Consider the following 16,615-nt stretch of genomic DNA (forward strand, 5'->3'; position numbering starts at 1 on the left):
AATGGTTCTCAGGTGCTGGTTGATTTTTGGTCCCTCTAAAAGATGATGATTCTGTTCCACACCGAGGGAGGAGGTGTGGTCTGAGGAGCGGTGCCATAGCTCAAGGTTGTCCTGTTCTCTCTGGCGGAGAAGCTGCTGTAGCCCATCTTCAGTTGTGGCTCTGCAGTGTAACTTTCGGTCACATCGTCTAGTCTTTGAGCAAAGACCAAGTCTTAGTGGTCTGTCTTATCCTGAGGGCCGTGGCTTGAATGTGGAAAGCAGAGTGAAGAGAGCCCGAGTTTTTGGAAGGGGAAGGAGTTTGCCTTATGCCAGATGACTGGGGAAAGCAGCCACGGGCAAGGGGCTGCTTCCTGAGCCAGCTCACACCCACCTGTCCGTTCCGTCTCCGGTTTACGACATGTGTGAAGTGTTCAGACGTGCTGATAGCTGCCACGCCAAAGGCCTGGGGCCCTGCCTGGACGGATAACCGGGGCCCCTGCGGGGAGTGACTCCAGAGGCCTTCCGTCCACCCCTCCCCAGCCCACCCACGTGGCGGAGACCCTCGCGCTCAGCCCCCACTCGGGAAACCTGTGCTCGTACTCCCACCAGAAAAAGTTATGCTTTTTCTGGTCAGGTTCTTGAAGAGAGAGGAACAGGCCTCCCTCCCAGCCTCTGTGACTCTGTCAGGGGAGGTGATTCCAGGGCCACTGTGGTGGAATCATAAAACCAGTGGCTTGGGATGACCCCTCACTTGGGTGTCTGTTTAAACCTTAGGACTTCCCTCTACTTAAGTTTGTAAGGGGCTCTTTCCTCACCCCCTACCCCAGAAATGCCCTCAGGGGGAACCCTGGTACACCCTGACGTGGTAGGTCCTCAGCCCTGCCGGTGCTGCCTGGCTCGGTGCTTCTGGCTGGGTTCCAGAACGGAGCCCACCCAGCGAGTGGTAGTGGGCTCCTCACTGGTAGTGGAGCCCCTCTTGACATGCCAGGATGGGATGGTCGGCTTCCCGGGTCCGTTGACATGCCCACGGTCCCAGGCGCCCGCAGCTAGATGTTTCAGCACTCTAAACAGAAACGCTCCCTTGTAAAGGGAAGCCCCTCCTGACGCGGCAGCCCGCACGCACCTGCTTCATCACCAGCCCTCTAACCTGCACCTCCCTCCAGCCCTGAGCTTCATCTCTAGGGATTACCCCCTTCACAGACTGGATCCACAGGCAGATTTGAAATCACAAGCCAGCTCTTCCTGTGGCCAGCCCACTCCCACGCCACCTGGCCCTGTGGGTACTGGGGGCTTATCCCTCAGTTGCACATTAAAGTCAGGCTTAGTCAGGACAGTGTAGCTGCTGCTTTAAAAGAAAATGAGGAAGTAAAATTCAGCAGCACACCCCCGATTCTGGCATGAGCTGTGGATGGGCCGCCCTCCCACGCTCCTCCCGTCGCGGAGAAAATCAGGAGCTGACGCTATTCCCAGATGATGAAAGCAGAGCATGGTGCCTAATAGGCACTTAATAAATGTTTGCGGAAATGAATTGGAGCAGTCTGAATTGACGGGATTGCGGGTTTCACTTTCAATCAGGTTTCCATGCCTCTTGAAACTCCTCTGCCTGAAAAAGGGAAACGTGACTCGGGGTGCCAAAGCCAGAGCCCCCGGTTCTCAGGAGGGAAGTCGGGAGACTGAGTTCTTGCCCCCAGCTTGCTGGGATAGTAAGGCCACCTCTGGGCCTCAGTTTCCCCATCTGTCCAATGGGGCTATTGATCTCCTTGTCTTATCCCCTTCCTCACAGGTTGTTGAGAGGGTCACTGACCAGGCATTAAAAAAACCAAAACAACAACAACAACAACAAATAATAGAGTGTGAGATTATAGGCAGATGGCAGTGCCAGGCCTGAGGGATGGGCAACTCATGCCTCCAGGACAACCAAGGACAAACCAGAAGGCCAAGATGGGCCCCCACTCCCTCCTTCTCCCCAGGCTGAAGAGACAGAGCAGAGTCCTACCCCGAGATATTTTCCCTGAGTCCAGGTCAGCTTGGATCCCCTGCCTCAGAGAGACCCCAGCCAATGGGGTCACCGCCTGTGCTCCCTGTGCCTTCAGTTGGGGGTGGACCATGAGAGCGCATTCTCTGTAGTGTGCTGGACGGTGTCATCAGGACCTGCCCGGGGCTAGATCTTCTCTGGGCATTGGGGGGGGGGGGGATCCTGAGCAAGCGAGTGAGGAGGTCAGAGCCTGGAGGGGCGTCGCACAGGCAGCCAGATGTATCCCTACGTGGTCTGACTGGGGGGGAGGGGTGGCAGGATTGGGGAGTCATTGACTGCCTGGAAAGCTTTCAGGAAGGGGCACCATCTGAACTGGGTTTTGAGGTGCAAATAGAAATTTGCCATGCAGCCAATGAGGGAAGGGTACTCCATGTCCAGGGATTAGCAAGTGTAAGGGCCCAAAAGCATTACATGGCTTCCCTCCCTAGCATTCCTACCTCTGTTGATGATTCCGTGGCCCCCATCTGGGCAGGTGCTGTCCTATTACCTGGGCCAGGACAGCTGGACAACGGACTTTAGCACTGAGAAGCTGATGCCACTTCTTCCCAGACCTAGGGAATCACGGGCAGACACTTTGTGGACCAGCGGCGCTGTCCCCACCGTTGCCTTAGGCTGTTCCCTGTCGGGGTCTCTGTGGATTGCACTGAGCTGGCCCAGTGGGTCCTGGGTGCTGGCTGCCCAGGGCTGGCTTCCTTTGCGGCCAAGAGCCTCGCCCAGATGCAGTCACCTAGAGGAGGACAGGAGAGCGAGAGTGCAGCTGCTGACCCCCCTCGGAAGCCCTGCTGCCCTCCTCTGAGCCCGAGCAGGCCTCAGGGCGAGCCCGGTTTTGCAGGGGAGGGTGTGGGGCCTGTCCTGCATCTCTCTTAGTGGAGCTGCTTTAGGGCCTCTCCACACTCTCTTCGTCTGACCTCTGGCACCACCCTTGAACGAGCAAGGATTCAGGTAAGGCCTGGAGCAGGTAGAGCCCCCTCCTTGCCCGCCCTGTTGTACTTATCCGTTCCTCCTCCACCCATTCCGCACTTGCTTATCAGCACCTGCTGCATCACAGCCCTGCCCCAGAAGCTGGGGACACAGTGACGAACCAGAGAGACATAGCCCTGCTTTATAGGGCACGTGCTGGGAACAGAGGAGAGAGCAGGATTCCACTGGATGGAAGGACCCCCAGAGGCCCCTCTGGCTGAGCCCTTCCTAGAGGAGCTGGAAGGAACTGAACAAATCCAAGGGCAAAAGGGCAGGAGCGACCGCCAGCTCCGGGGTCTTCAGCCACCGCAGGCAGGCCCTCCCTGAGCCCCTGCGAGCCCCTCGCCTCCTGCCGTCACATTACCCACCTTGTACTTCAGATAAGACGTATCCTTATCACTCACAGGCAAATTATAAATGTTATCTATTAAAGCCCTTTGTATGTGAAATGTCATGTAAATTAATAGGGTTTTAGAATAGGAAGGCTACGCTACTGTTATTACCCTGGGCAATAATAATAAAAATAGAAATAAAAGTTATTATTCCACTTACTGAGAGCTCACCCAGTGCCAGATAATGGTGCACCGGTGCCACCATCTCACTGAATTTCACAGCAGCCCGAAAAGGAGGTCATTAATCGCGCTTACAGAGGAGCAAAATGAGGCCAAGGGGGGGGTTACATAACTCGTCTTGGGTGGCGCAGCTAGTGAGCGTGGGAGATGGGATTTTTGCCACCTTGCTTTTAGCCATGTTGTGCATGGTTTCCTTTAACCTCTCTGGACCTGAGTCCTTCACCAAGTAACGTCTTCCTGGGGGTACTGCACTGAGGGCCCACCGAGATGGTCGGGGGAAGCCTCTTGGCCGTGGAAAGCGCCCCAGTGGCAGCTGCTCTTCTTACCATCAGCGTAACGATCATTTTCTCATCATCTCGTCTGCTTGAAAGGTGAGGAGACAAAGGAACAGAGAAGGTTCTACACTTCACCTTGTCACCTAAGGCTGACATGCAGTGGCGGGATCTGCCGGCTGTTCAAATTTTTAATGATTTCTGTACTGGTTGGTAAATAGCGGCTGCCTTGAGCCCCCAGAATGCCTCCCCCTCACCTCCCGGGGGTCTCCCCCAAGACCCCCTGACCATCCCGTGGTCCACCAATCAGTGCCCAATTCAACACCTAAAAACAGCCTGTCTCAGGCGTCAAAAAGTGATGGACTCTGCATTTACAGGAGAGAGAGTTTGAGATCACAGATGTTAGTTTACTCACGGAGCTAGTGACGGGGCCAAGTTGGGAGCCTGGGACCTTGGGGTGCTCAAGACTTGAACGTTTGCTGTCCTGGTGCACAGAAGTGGGTGCTATAGGGCTGGTGCTTGGAATTGTGCCGAGCCCTTGCAAAGGCCCATGAAGAACGAAGCTGGGGAAAGTAGGCCAAGTGAGGAGGCCCAGGAGAGTTCAGGCCACTTAGATTTAAATGGCTCAGTGAGAGACCCTATGGGGAGGATGCAAAATGTTGACTCTTTCACTGGCAGTTGAACATCTGAAACTTTGAGAACAGGACATGTAAAAAGCCATCTGCACAGCGAGCTCTAGAATGACCAATGGTCAGACCAGTGGCTTGTCCTGACACCCATTGGTGGTAGGTGGGAGAGTGTCTGCAAAGCAGAAATGGCAGTTTTATGAAGAGTGAGGGGAGGGGTGGTGCAGGAGAGAAGGAGAAACTCTCAGAATAGTTTGCTCATGTCTCCTTAGAAACTACAGTCTGAAATGCCTTCACTTTGAAGGTCTTGGTCTTGGTCTCTGACAGGCTGATGTTTGTTCTGTGGGCAAGTGGGTGTCCCTGGGCTAGCCAGGACCACAAACTGCTGTCACAGAGCAGCGAAGGCTGGCTTTGGAGTGAACTCCCTGGGGCCACTCTCACCCTTGAAGTCTTGCTAGAGAGAGAGCAATGCGGAACAGAGTGTCCTCCTAGGGCCAGGAGCCAGGGCGGAGCACTTGTAATGTATCAGCCATTCCTGATACTGGCCCTCTGGCCAGCACTGCAGAGAAACTTTGCCTTGTCCCCGAGGCCCCAGGTAGTCGGGCCAAAGCTGGAACTCTCTAGGGCCCAGAAAGGGAAGGATTTGCCTGCCCCCAGCTCGGTGGGTCCTGACTGAAAAGAATTTTGAGGGACCTGTGTCTTGGTCATGTGTACCAAGGGCCTAGCTTGGTGATTTTTTTAACCGAATTGAAGCGGTAAGACCTTTAGGGGCTAGGTCAAGATCATAGCCATGGGAATGCCTCCATTCCCTTTCCTTTTGTTTGCTGGATCTTGGAGAAAAGCATTAGTTGGAATGGCCACCCCCTCCCCTCCACCGTCCTGCAAGGCTGAGTCTATTGCTGCTTCCCTCTCCAAACAGGATTTGGTGTAGCCACACCCAGGTCTTGAGCTCAGCTATGAGAAGACCCTATAGTACACACAGTCAGGGGCCTGGCTACAAGCTAGGTGGGTCCAGGGTAGAGCCCCCTTCTCACTGGCAGAGTGGCCAGAGCTCCCCTTTAGCCCAAAACCCTGCTTCTCGGTAGCCAATTTTCTCTCCCTTCCGGGGAGTTGGTTTGTGTGCAGCCTGGTCCCACAACTGGAGACCCCTTTCCCATCAGGACTAGTGACTGGAAGCTCTGTGAGGGCAGAGGATGTGTGTGTTTAGTTCACTGCTATGACCCCAGTGCTTAGAATAGTGCCTGGCATGTAGTAGGTGCTCAATAAATATTAATTGAGCGGATAAGGGGCTGAGAATGGGTCGGGAGTTACAGAGGCCTCTGATGTCAGTCCCTGCAAAAGATCTAGGTGAGCAAGGGCACTGTGGGCCCCAGCTCTCTGTTGGGAGGTAATACGGCCCCCCTGGAGAAGGATGCTGGGCCAGAGTCCCCAGGGAGAGCTTTCTGCTTCCTGCCTCCCCAGGACCCCAGCAAGCAGTGCCTAAAGCCGTGATCTCAGCTCCGGCCGTGCTTTGGGGAACACTGGAAGTTTCCTTGGTCCAGGCTGCACCCAGACATATCATCAGAATCTCCGGGCGCAGGGCCCAGGCATCAGAGGAAGAGGGAGGCAGGAGGAATTGCCTGGAGCAGCTGCAGGTGGGTGACAGTGCCCACCCTCAGAGGGACCCTGGGCAGCTCTACACACCTCCTGGAGATTCAGGGCGTGCTGGGGAAGGGGGTGGAGAGTGCTTAAAGCAAGCACAATGTAGGAAAAATTGTCTTTCCTAATGGACCATTCGGGATGGTAGTGCACATTATAAGAGAGAGTTTTATAAAGATGCCCCTCAGAAATCACAGCCTGTCAGAGCCATAAGGAACCTCGGAATTCACTCATCGAAGGTCACAGAATTAAGTAGTGACCAAGCCAGAACTGTATCCCAGGCGGCATCTTCTCAAACCAGGAAGGGGAGAGGACGCAAAGTAAGAGTTCCGTGACCTAATACCCCGCGGTGGACAGGACAGTGGAGCCCTTCAGTGTTTACTAAAAACCAAGGACACCCCAAGACTTCCTCTAAATCAAGGATTCTCTGCCCTTGATCCCACAGAGAATCCTGTGCATCTCTGCATGCATCAGAATTATCTGGAAGGCCTTTAAAAGATAGAGACAAAGGCGCTACCTGATTCTTTGTGTGCTAAAGCTCCCTCAGCCAGGCTAGAGACCCGCTGCTCTGAACGGAGACCCTGAAGTGGATCTCACAGGAGATGGTCGCAAGGATTAGATTCCCCACCGTGTTCTCAGGAGGGCCTTTCCTTCCACAAGGTTAGCGGGTGACAGACTATGCAGATGTGCGCCACAATTTAACCTTTTGCAATTTTTGAAAGCCTTTAAACCAAAGGTTCTCCCCCTCGGCTGCACCCTGGGGTCACCTGGGAAGCACTTAAAGGTCCCCCTGTCCAAGCTGCACCCTAAACCAGATAAATCTGAATCTCCAAGGGTGGGACCCAGGCCTCAGCATTTGTGAAAACTCCCCAAGTGGTCCAGTGAGCGGCCGGCGGTAAGGATAGTCCGCTAGACAGAGCAGGGCACTCTTTCTTGTTGTTGCCTGGTACCCTTCACTGGGTTAATTATGCTCCTGGCCCACTCCTGTGGGCATCTGAGTTTGCTGCCCCCGGGCTGCAGGGTCACGGGAGTGGAGAGGCAGCTAAACATGCAGGCAGTGCTGCCTTTCAGCTCAGTTTACCCAGAGCACACTGCCTCCCAGCCCTGGCTCTCCTCCACCTCGTTAGGGCATCTGACCATCATCATACCAGCTGATGCTCCGCAAGAGTCTAATGTGGGACAGACTCTGGGCTAGGTCCCAAGTGGGACATGGGACTCGGTCCCCACCCTACAAGAATTTGCCACCCAGCAGCAGAAATCAGATGTGCACCTAAAAATAACTGTGCTTAGGTAAGGCAAAAACTGGTAAGGGCCACAGAAGCAATAAAATGTAGGTGTGGTGTCGTAGAAGCCTCCAAAAAACCAAAAGTGCCATTGACTTCTAATTGGCACTGAATTCTCACAGATCCAGAAAGTCCAGAAAAGCATCTCATTCACTGTCAGTGGGATGGCAACAGCTTTCACTTACTTGAGTTACTTACCCCAGAGGTGTGATAGTGCCACCCTCAGAGGCGCCACTTTCCAGTGACAGAGGGACTTGGGTTTGTCATCCTCTTACACCAGGAAGACAGGCTCTTGCAGGCTCAGAGCTGAAGGGATTTTAGAGGTCATCTGGCTTGACCTCCTTGCAGGAGACAGGAGTTGGTTACTCGGGGCGCAGAGAAGTGAAACACGGTGCTTAAGTTATAAAGCAAGCCAGGGGCAGCTGAGGCTGGCGGCCAGCCTTTGATGCCAAACCCAGTGACCCTTCTTTTATTGCACTGGTGGGGAGACGAACTCCAGACTGGTGAGATTGGGCCTTTAGGTCTGAATGACAGCTCCTAGGAGGCTTGGCACCTGCCCGTGCCTGGAATTCCTCCATTAGTGCTTCATTCTTTCGTACCGGGCAGCCTCTTTTTGAATGCAAGATTCTCTAACAGGAGGGCCATACTACCTTCCTAACACCTGAGTCGCCTGGTAGGCAACCTATAGCTCTCAAGTCCTGAGGTTTTATTAGCCAAACATTTTTCTCCCTGCTGCCTGATTTACTGCTAAGAAATGGGAGGTGTTAAGCCACTGGGGTCACGTCAGCCAGCTTGGCCCGGTTGTTAGAGCTGAAAGGAACGCATATTCTAATTTTGAGGTAGGGAAATTTAGCTGCACTAAAATGACATCATGAAGTTGGGACATCCTGAAAGATTCCAGACCACTGTTATCAGTAGGAATTCAGGCCTCCTGTGTGCTAATGACCATCTGACCATGTGGCCAGCCACAGAGAAGGTGGAATAGCCCTGCATGAGGGAGAGCCCTGTCTTGAGGGCAGGGCTGATGGCTGGACAGAGACCTGATGGGCCTCATTAGAATGAGAGCTAACACTTGTTGAAGCTTATTTCCTGGCAGGCATTCGTCTAAGCACTTTGCATCTATTAATCTCTGACTAATATCGTCATCTCTTTTATAAATGGGGACACCAAGGCACAGAAAGGTTAAGGCAGCATGCCCAAAGTCACTCAGCTAGTAGGTGGCTGAGCCAGGATTTGAACCGAGACAGGCTTCGTGTCTGTGCACTTGGCTATTGGGCTAACCTGCCTCACGAGGAGAAGCCTGGTTGTCCCCTTCACATGTTGGCCAGACAGGCTGTGTTGAGGAGGGAGCCCTTCTCCGCATTCCCAGCAGCAGACGGGGGACGGTCATCCGGGCAGTGGGGTGCTAGGGTGGCCACGGGCACTCATGGACCAGGGGCTCTGCCACGGTTGCCTGGGCCTCAGCCCCAGCAAGAAGCCCTGAGCCCTGCCAGATCTGCCTAATTCCCTGCAGTCTTCCCCTGAATACCCGCTGCCAGGGCAGCCCAGACCCCCATCCCTTCAAAAATAAAATAAGAGGTTTCCCAAGGAGGGAGTCTGCCGCAGGTGACCCCTGGCTCCTGAGGGCCTGGTGAGAGATGCTGAGAACGGGACCAGGAGCCGAATCTGCGAGGCTCTCCCTGTTCTTCCAGCTCCTCCAGGTCCAGCCCTGGCAGCTCCTGGTCCTCAGGTCCCTCCTGCCGTCCTGGAGACAGGCTGCACTCCATGGGAACAGCTTTAGGCCCATGACGGCCCCTGGCTACATACACACACACACACACACACACCCCTTTCCTGGATCTGTGCTCACGCATCCCCCACAAGCCCCGCCACCAAGGAGAGCCCATTGGCCTTAGAAATAGCATCAGGGGCTTAGCTGCCAGGTCATCTGGAGAACGTATTTGGGGTGACCAGTGAGGCTGGGTGGCCTACCAGGACAGGAGGGGGATGGCAGGGAGCTGGGGAAGTGGACCAAGAAGACAGCCCCGGGGCAGGATGCTGGGGCAGCGCTCTCTCCTCCCCCCTTAGGAGATTCCCAAGGAGGCCAGGCTGCGCGGGGGGAGGGGGGGACGGCAGACTGTGTCGCCACAGAGGGGGTGCTGTGAGGGCTGTCTCTGCTGTTCTGGGCACACTGGGGGGCTCCCCTCCCCTGCTCCCCCCCCCCACACCTGTCACTCTGCTTAGCCCCGTTTTGATGGTTGAGTTTAAATTCAGCCCCTAGCAGTGTCTGCTGCCCAGTCTCCAGCAGGAGCCTTTATCTGAGATTAGGGATAATGGATTTTCTTTCTTGGATAAGGTTTTTTTTTTTCCTCCCTCTTTCCTCTCTCTTTCTCTCAGACTTTTTGTCCAAAATGCACTCAACTCCAGAAAAGAGAGGTTTTGTTAAAAGTCTTCTTATTGACTCAACTCCCCTCCCCCAGCTCTGTCCCCCCTCCCTTCTCCCCACCACCAGTTTTTTCATGCTTCCAAGGAAACCTGTTTCAAGTAAGAAGTGAGAGAGTACAAAAGAATAAGGACCTTCCTCCTGTCCCCGCCCTCTTCCTTCTCCCTCAGGGTCCCCTGAGCCCTGCTCGGGGCCTGCAGCAGAGCCCGGTGTAGAGTTGGGATGGGGAGAAATAACTTGACATCTTCCTTATTTTCCTTCAGCACTTTGCGCAAGCACCCACATCTTCAGAAATCTAGATCCTGCCTGGAAGAAATGGGGAGAGGACTTGGTGGGGGAGTCCCTTCCTTGGTCTTGGCAGGGGTCATTGCTGTGTACATTTATTTCACCTGGATCTTTCTTTTTCCCCCTTCAACAGCCCTATTACCGTATTTAAATGCAAGTATGTCTCTTTTCATTGGCATTTGAAGTAGCTTAGCCTGACGTTTCTAGAATAGCTCCTTCCCTTTTGAACTTCTTTCCTCCCCAGTAGTTCTGTGTAGCTAGGGCAATAGTCTTAGAGTTTAGTGGGCTTCTAGTTTGCTGTGTTTGGGGGACGGCTCTCTCTCTCCTTTCTCTCCTCCCCTGCTCCCTGCCCTCCACGGTGCATGTTCCCTTACCCGCCTCGTCCTGTAGCAGTTCCTTATCTGGAAGGCTCAGTGGCCAACGCTGAGCCCCTCCGTTGGGCTGTTTGCTGCTGGCTTCTGGCACATCATTTAAAACCACAGTCACCGGACATGGGTCTTGGGGTCGGGCCTCCAAGCGTCTGCTTGGAGGCAGATTGTTCCACGCGTGGGGAAGTGTGTCTGTGTGTGTCCCAGGGCGTGGCTGTGTGTGCACATGCTGTGGCCGAAAGAAGCCCGGGGGAGGGGACTTGCCCACCTCTTCCTTCACCTGGACACTCTGCAGCCACACTGGGTCACCTTGTCCTTCTGACGTTTAGTCCCACTGCTGGGACAGCCTTGCTGCCTGGTGCGTTGTCAGATCAAAACCCCCAGGAGACCCTTCAATGCCAACCTGATTGGGACGGTGGAGCTCAGACAGAAGAGTCAGATCTAAATCCCCATAACGTGCCTCCAGAGCCACAGGCCCACCCCACGTAGGTCTCTGCAGCCCCACACTTCCTCCCCCAGCTGGACCCCCAGAATGCTTCACCCCTAGGCCTGGGGCTGTGATGTTGCTGACACTGAAGTCTGGAGTCAAGATGGCCAAGCAAGCCTGAGGCCTCAGGAGAACAGCTAGGCTTAAGCCGTCTCCTGGCCAAGGTGCCTGTAGTGTCAAGAGGCCATCCGCAGGGCCTCCTGCCTATGGCTCAGGGCTGACTGCTCCACAGGGACCCCTGCCTGTGACCGGGCCATGCTCGGCCCCCCCAGCTCTGGACAAGCCCTGGGGAATCACCGGGGTGCCCGTGCAGGGGCCGCAGGGAGCTCGCCCTGCTCTCAAGAGAAGTTACTCCTAATCCTCTTCAATTATTTTGGTGTGCCGTCTAGAACCAGTTTCCCGGGTGACAAATGTGTGGGAATCAAACACACCTAAAGATGCTGTGCCTTCCAGAAGCCTGAGAGCCACAGATCCATGTCCCTCCTAAAGGCCGACCCACGGACATCCCTTCCCACCCCTGTCTTCTGTGTCGGGGCGGGGGACGTGGCCTGTGAGACGCGTCTGTCCGAGGCCCTTGCCAGGACCCTCGTTCACCCCCCGCTCCTCTCTCTCTGCCAGGCTTCCCGGCAGCGGCTTATGGACCAGTGGCGGCGGCGGCGGTGGCGGCAGCACGAGGGTCAGGTAGGAAGGTGTGCGGGCCAGGCGGCTCCCAGGCATGCCCAGTGTGCAGGGGAAGGTAAAGGCCCTGTTGGATCTGTGTGGCTGCGTCTGCCCACCACTCTCACCACAGCCCGGAGGGTGGGGGGTGGGGGTGGGGGCAGCCCCAGCGGGGGGTCAGTCGCGGGACCGCAAACCAAAGGTAGATGATGATTCTCTCACTCAAAAGAGAAAAATGGATTTCTTTTGGACTTTGGACGGCCCCTTCACCTGACAGCCGGCTTCAGGGCACCCATGGGCATTTCCCTCCTTGGCTTTTGCTGGTTCACAAGGCCCCCTGCCTCAAGTCTCTGACCCAGCCAGAGAAGTTCTAGGTTGCGAAGGGAGACTCAGAGCCCATCCACGTGGTCCTGGCCTTGGAGCAACCCACCCCTTCGGCCCCTGCTGCACTTGGCAAGTGGGCTTGCTGATCCGGCTAAACCCCGAGTCCCTGAGGGTCAAACGTGAGGCCAACCCTGACCCCAGGGAGTGAAGCTGCTCTTCCTGAAGCCCCCAGTCCATCCCAGACTCTCTTCTTAGCCGAGACCAGAGAGCTCCAAGACTCTAGCCGCCAAGGGAATTGGGGTGTTCCCTCCCATGAGGTTGCCCAGGTCATTTGGTCTCCAAATCCAACCTTTGAGGGGGTCTGGGACCCTTGGGGTGAGCTGGGAACCTTTCCCCAGCGGCACTGTGGGCTCAGGCTGGAGCTGGGCCGTTGTCCCTCTCCCCCAGGTGCCCTCTGCCTTCCTGAGCAAGCAGGGCTTCTGCTGTGTGCTCCCCATCCCCCAGGCCACCGAGAGGCCCCCCACCTCCTAAACCCGGGAGCCATGGTTTGCAGCTCTCCCCCAACACCCCGCGGCCAGGGCGCTGGAGCACCCAGGGGAGTTTAGTTTGATGTAACAGGGCTCTGAGGAGGGCGGGGGGAGGGAGGTGCTGCTGAGGGCACCAGGAAATGGGGCATTAAAAGCCCAGAGGGCAAACGCCAAAAAGACCCAAACCCTCGGTGGTAAGAGACTGGCACAGTGAGGCCCTTTGGAAATGTCAGTAAAAATCCGTTCCATGCAAACTGGCACTGCCTCAAGCTACAAAGGACCCACTCCCCTGAGCCACCTGCTGGGGGCTTGTTTGGAGAGGCCGGGGAATTCTCAGGGGGCTGCTGAGGACGTTAGCCAGAGAGCTGGGCGGGGGCACCGGGCGCCTTTCCTTGGCTTCCGCCTGCCCAGCCGGCCTCCAAAGCTCCCACCGGCCCTCTGGCCAGTGTCTCTTGGTCCCCCTGCCCTGGGGGCGGGTTGCACAGCTGCCTAGTGTCTCCCTGTTCCATTTGGTTTTTTAACTTGAGAGCTTTTTGGTATCATTATAAACCAGCCTCTGTCCTACCTGTGCCTGGGGGAAGGGACGACAAAAAGAAAAATCTTGAGATTTTTGAGTGTTGTTGGTTGTTGTTTTCTCCGTTCAGTTTCTTTCTTATTGTAACTTGGATTATGAAACTAAACTTTAACCCAAAATTAACCCTGCCTCTCTCCCCACCCCCATTCTCCTTGACTTCATGGCAAGTTTAAAGGGCAGCATGGGGTTCTTTGAGAGTCTGAGAGTGGTCTCCCCATGGTCTCTGCCCCCTTCTGCCACCCCTGCCCTCTCACAGACCCCCAGAGCCAGGCGGGAGTCCCACCCATCCCCTCTAACTCCTAACCCCAAAGGTCAGAGCCATCTCCAACCACCCTTTTTTTTTCAGGATCAGTGGTGTTTTATTTGTAGCCATTTCCATCCGGAGCCGAGTCTCCCACAGGCCATTCTAGGTCAGCCATGCTCATCACCGCACTGTTAGTGAATTCTCTTCAGGAGTGTGCTCCCAGACCCCCTGCCCATACCAGCCTGGGTTAGTGCAAGGAGTAAATCCTCAGCTCGGAGGTGCCCGCCCCAGGATGCAGGCTCGGCCAGGAAGCTATAGGGCACCCCACCCCCCAGTGCAGCCTGGGTGTGCCCGAGGGTGATGACCGGGCTGTGCCTGCCAAAGTCAGAACACTGCCCAGGCTGGAAGACACCTGCCCACGTGTAGACAGGGTAGCTCAGCCCCCACCCCCTACCCCCTTTGAACCTGGAGCAGGATTACAAGGCTGGGGAAGGCAGATCTCCACCTGTCTTTCTCTTAGTGCATTTTGACCCGTAAGCACTCTCCCCTTCCTCCCTCCCTCCCCCTAGAAAATGATCTGGACTCCAAGTCTGGCAGGATGGCCAGTTATTTACCTGTCATAGTGGCCCCTGGGTGGCATTCTGGCATGTACAGGAGGGGCTGCACACTTATTTGGGTGTGTGAATCGGCCCAGGCCAGCAGGGGGGCTCACTGAGGGCTGATTGCCTGATTCTACCTTCACTGGCTCCTGCAATCCTGCCCCACCCATCCCAGCTCCTCCCCCGGGGATAGGGATGCTCCTTCAGCCCCCCAGCGCCCCCCCCCCCCCCACAAGCAGCCTCGGCTGTTGGGGGGCATTACAAGTTCAACGGCATTCTCTCATAGGGAGAAGCTGGTCTAGGGAGTCTGTGGAGTGCCGCCCTTGAGCTTGGTCCCCTGCTGAACCTGGCCGGGGACTCAGAACAGTGGGAAACAGGGCCTCTGCTCCCCAGGGGCTCTCAGGCTTGGCTTAGGGAAGGCCCTCTTTGCACTTTCATTTTTGCCAAGCTCCACAGTTTTGTGTGGGTTTTCCCTTCCTTATCATGACATGCGGGGGGAGCTTCCTGAGTGGAAACGCCAGCCGGGGGCCGTGGGGTGGGAAGCAGCTTTGGTTTTGATGAGCTTGGTAGCGGCATCCGTCAGGGCTACGGTGTCAGGGTAGGAGGTCCCTGGGCCTGGAGCTCTGCACCCACCTCAGCCGACTCCTCTGGGCCCGCCTGCCCCGGACCTGAGGTGGGTGGGCTCTGGTGACCCCCAGGGGGAGGTCCCGGCGACTCCTAGATGACTTCACTATCAGTGTCACTTTTCTTTTACCTTCACCCGGAAGTTTGAAACGTCATCTTTTCTTGTGCTCAGTCGAGACTTTGTTTATTTTGATCGTATCCATTCAGTTCCAGTGGCCCCATCATGCCCCTCCCCCAAAACCTAAATCAAGTTTGGTAAACGACTCCCCCGACAAGTGAGGGAAATGGTTCGAATCTCCAGGCTATTTGATTTCTGGGTGGCATCGCGGGTGGGTCCGTGTATCAGTCTTAGGCCCCGGCCCCAGCCCATCCCCGGCCCCAGCCAGGACCCCTTACTGTGCTTTACACTTGCCAGCTTTGTTCCCATCTAGTGACATGAGCTCCTGACGGTGGTGGTGAGTGTGAGAGTCATGTTCTGTTGTCTTTTCTCTTGCTTGGTTGGGGCCGCGGTGAGAGTGTCTCTGAGGCATACTTTCCCGCCTCTCTTACACTAGGATCTGCACACCTCCTCTCAAACACTCTTCTGAGCACGCTCAGCGGGAAGGTTTGTCCACACCTATTAATCCTCTCTCAGTGTCCAGCTTCCTGTTAGTACCAGCTGGTTTGCATGTTTTTGCTTGTTCAGATGAAACAGTTCAAGAAACAAACTCATATCCAACTCTCGAGAAATGTCTTTTTTTGTACACTTTCGTTTTCGATTTTTTTTTTTTTTTTTTATTAGTTACAACTCCGAAACACCTGTTGTCCAGTAAAACATTTCACACCCCCTGCCTGTTCTTAGATTGTATGTCTCTGTGGGACTGAACTAAATGCATGCACTGTAGTAGATGTACTGGTAGCCGTAGCTGTAGTTGTAGAACATGCATTGTTGAGTTGATATTACAGGGCCTCGGACGGCTGGGCACAGCACGGCTGTCTGCAGGGTAGCGTGGGGGCCAGGAAGAGAAAGGGCTCCATATTTTCAATGTTGCCAAAGGGCTTGGATCCATGTTCCCACCATCAGCCACCACCACCTCCCCTCACACTCCCTGCTCCCCGAGTCCAGGACTGGGTCACCACCCTCAGCTCTAGCCTTCCCAACTGAGATCTCTCTTGATCGTGTCCAACTATAGTGAAAGAGAATGGAATCAGCGTTGGAAGGAGTCTTACAGTTCTTCCTTGCTCTTGTCTTCCTCCTATGATTCTTGAACAGATCAGGCCTTTTTTTACCTCTCAAGGCCTAGCAGCAAGGCTCCTCCAAGCCCTCTACTCCTTGAGTCCTCTGCCAGCTCACATCCAGCCCTTCAAGGATTCAGGTCCTTGTGGCAGCCCTGTCCACATGGTCGGAGGGGAAATGAAATATGATGGGGAAAGGGATTAAGATCTCAAGATCCTTAGTCTGCACACAGGGGATGCATTTGGTCTTAGTCAAGGTCGGCATTTGTTCTTACGGTTGGTGAAGGTAAAAGGAGAAAGGGTGGAGGGCAAGTGGGGTGAGAGAGGTGACATTCCTGCTGTGGAGATTACTGGCACAGCTTCATGAGGAGGGGAGGTAAGGGGAGGGGAGGGGAGTGGTGGAGAGGAAGGGGGCCTGTAATATCCGAAGAGGAGGCCACAGTTTGCCTGCATCTCCCCAGGAAGACTTCCCAGTCCTGCAGCCTCTGCCCTGAGTTCAGGGCGTGTGCAGTCAGCCATCTCTGGACACACTGTCTCCCCTCCGTTTGTGCTGACAAATCATAAGACAGTGCAGAGGTCTCTTGGAGCTTTTGGAGGCATCCCTAACCTCTGTAAGTTGACGGAAGATGAAGCAGTAGTTGCCACCTGGGACCTGCTCCTAAAGCCAGGCTGGTGGGTGGCTGTGACCCAACACTGCAGGACGCAGGTGGGATCTGAACATTCAGGGTGCCAGTTATCTATTATCAGAGGAGACAGAAGCCCAGAAAGTCTCCATAAGAGTGTGCAAAATGGTAGCCCGTGGCATGTGGCCCAGTCGGGGTGGGCCAGGATTGAATGTGAGCCGGCAGGTCGGCCAGATTGAGGGCCCCGAGGCCCAGGAAGGGAGATCCGGGAGGAGGTGGCCTTCTGGCCCAGTCTTCATGG

The 16,615-nt window shown here is 55.3% G+C and overlaps 1 protein-coding gene across 3 annotated transcripts in view; it reads left to right on the forward strand.

Annotated features, from left to right (window-relative positions):
- The window catches only part of MSI2 (musashi RNA binding protein 2), a 387,038-nt gene that overhangs the window by 349,024 nt on the left and 21,399 nt on the right, over positions 1–16,615 (forward strand). For all 3 annotated transcript variants that reach the window (XM_068531153.1, XM_068531154.1, XM_068531155.1), the window contains exon 11: positions 11,546–11,608. In XM_068531153.1, the coding sequence (XP_068387254.1) occupies positions 11,546–11,608 (63 nt within the window). The remainder of the gene's footprint in view (positions 1–11,545; positions 11,609–16,615) is intronic.

The sequence above is a fragment of the Eschrichtius robustus genome, chromosome 20 (genome assembly GCF_028021215.1).
Source record: "Eschrichtius robustus isolate mEscRob2 chromosome 20, mEscRob2.pri, whole genome shotgun sequence".
Lineage (NCBI taxonomy): Eukaryota > Metazoa > Chordata > Mammalia > Artiodactyla > Eschrichtiidae > Eschrichtius > Eschrichtius robustus.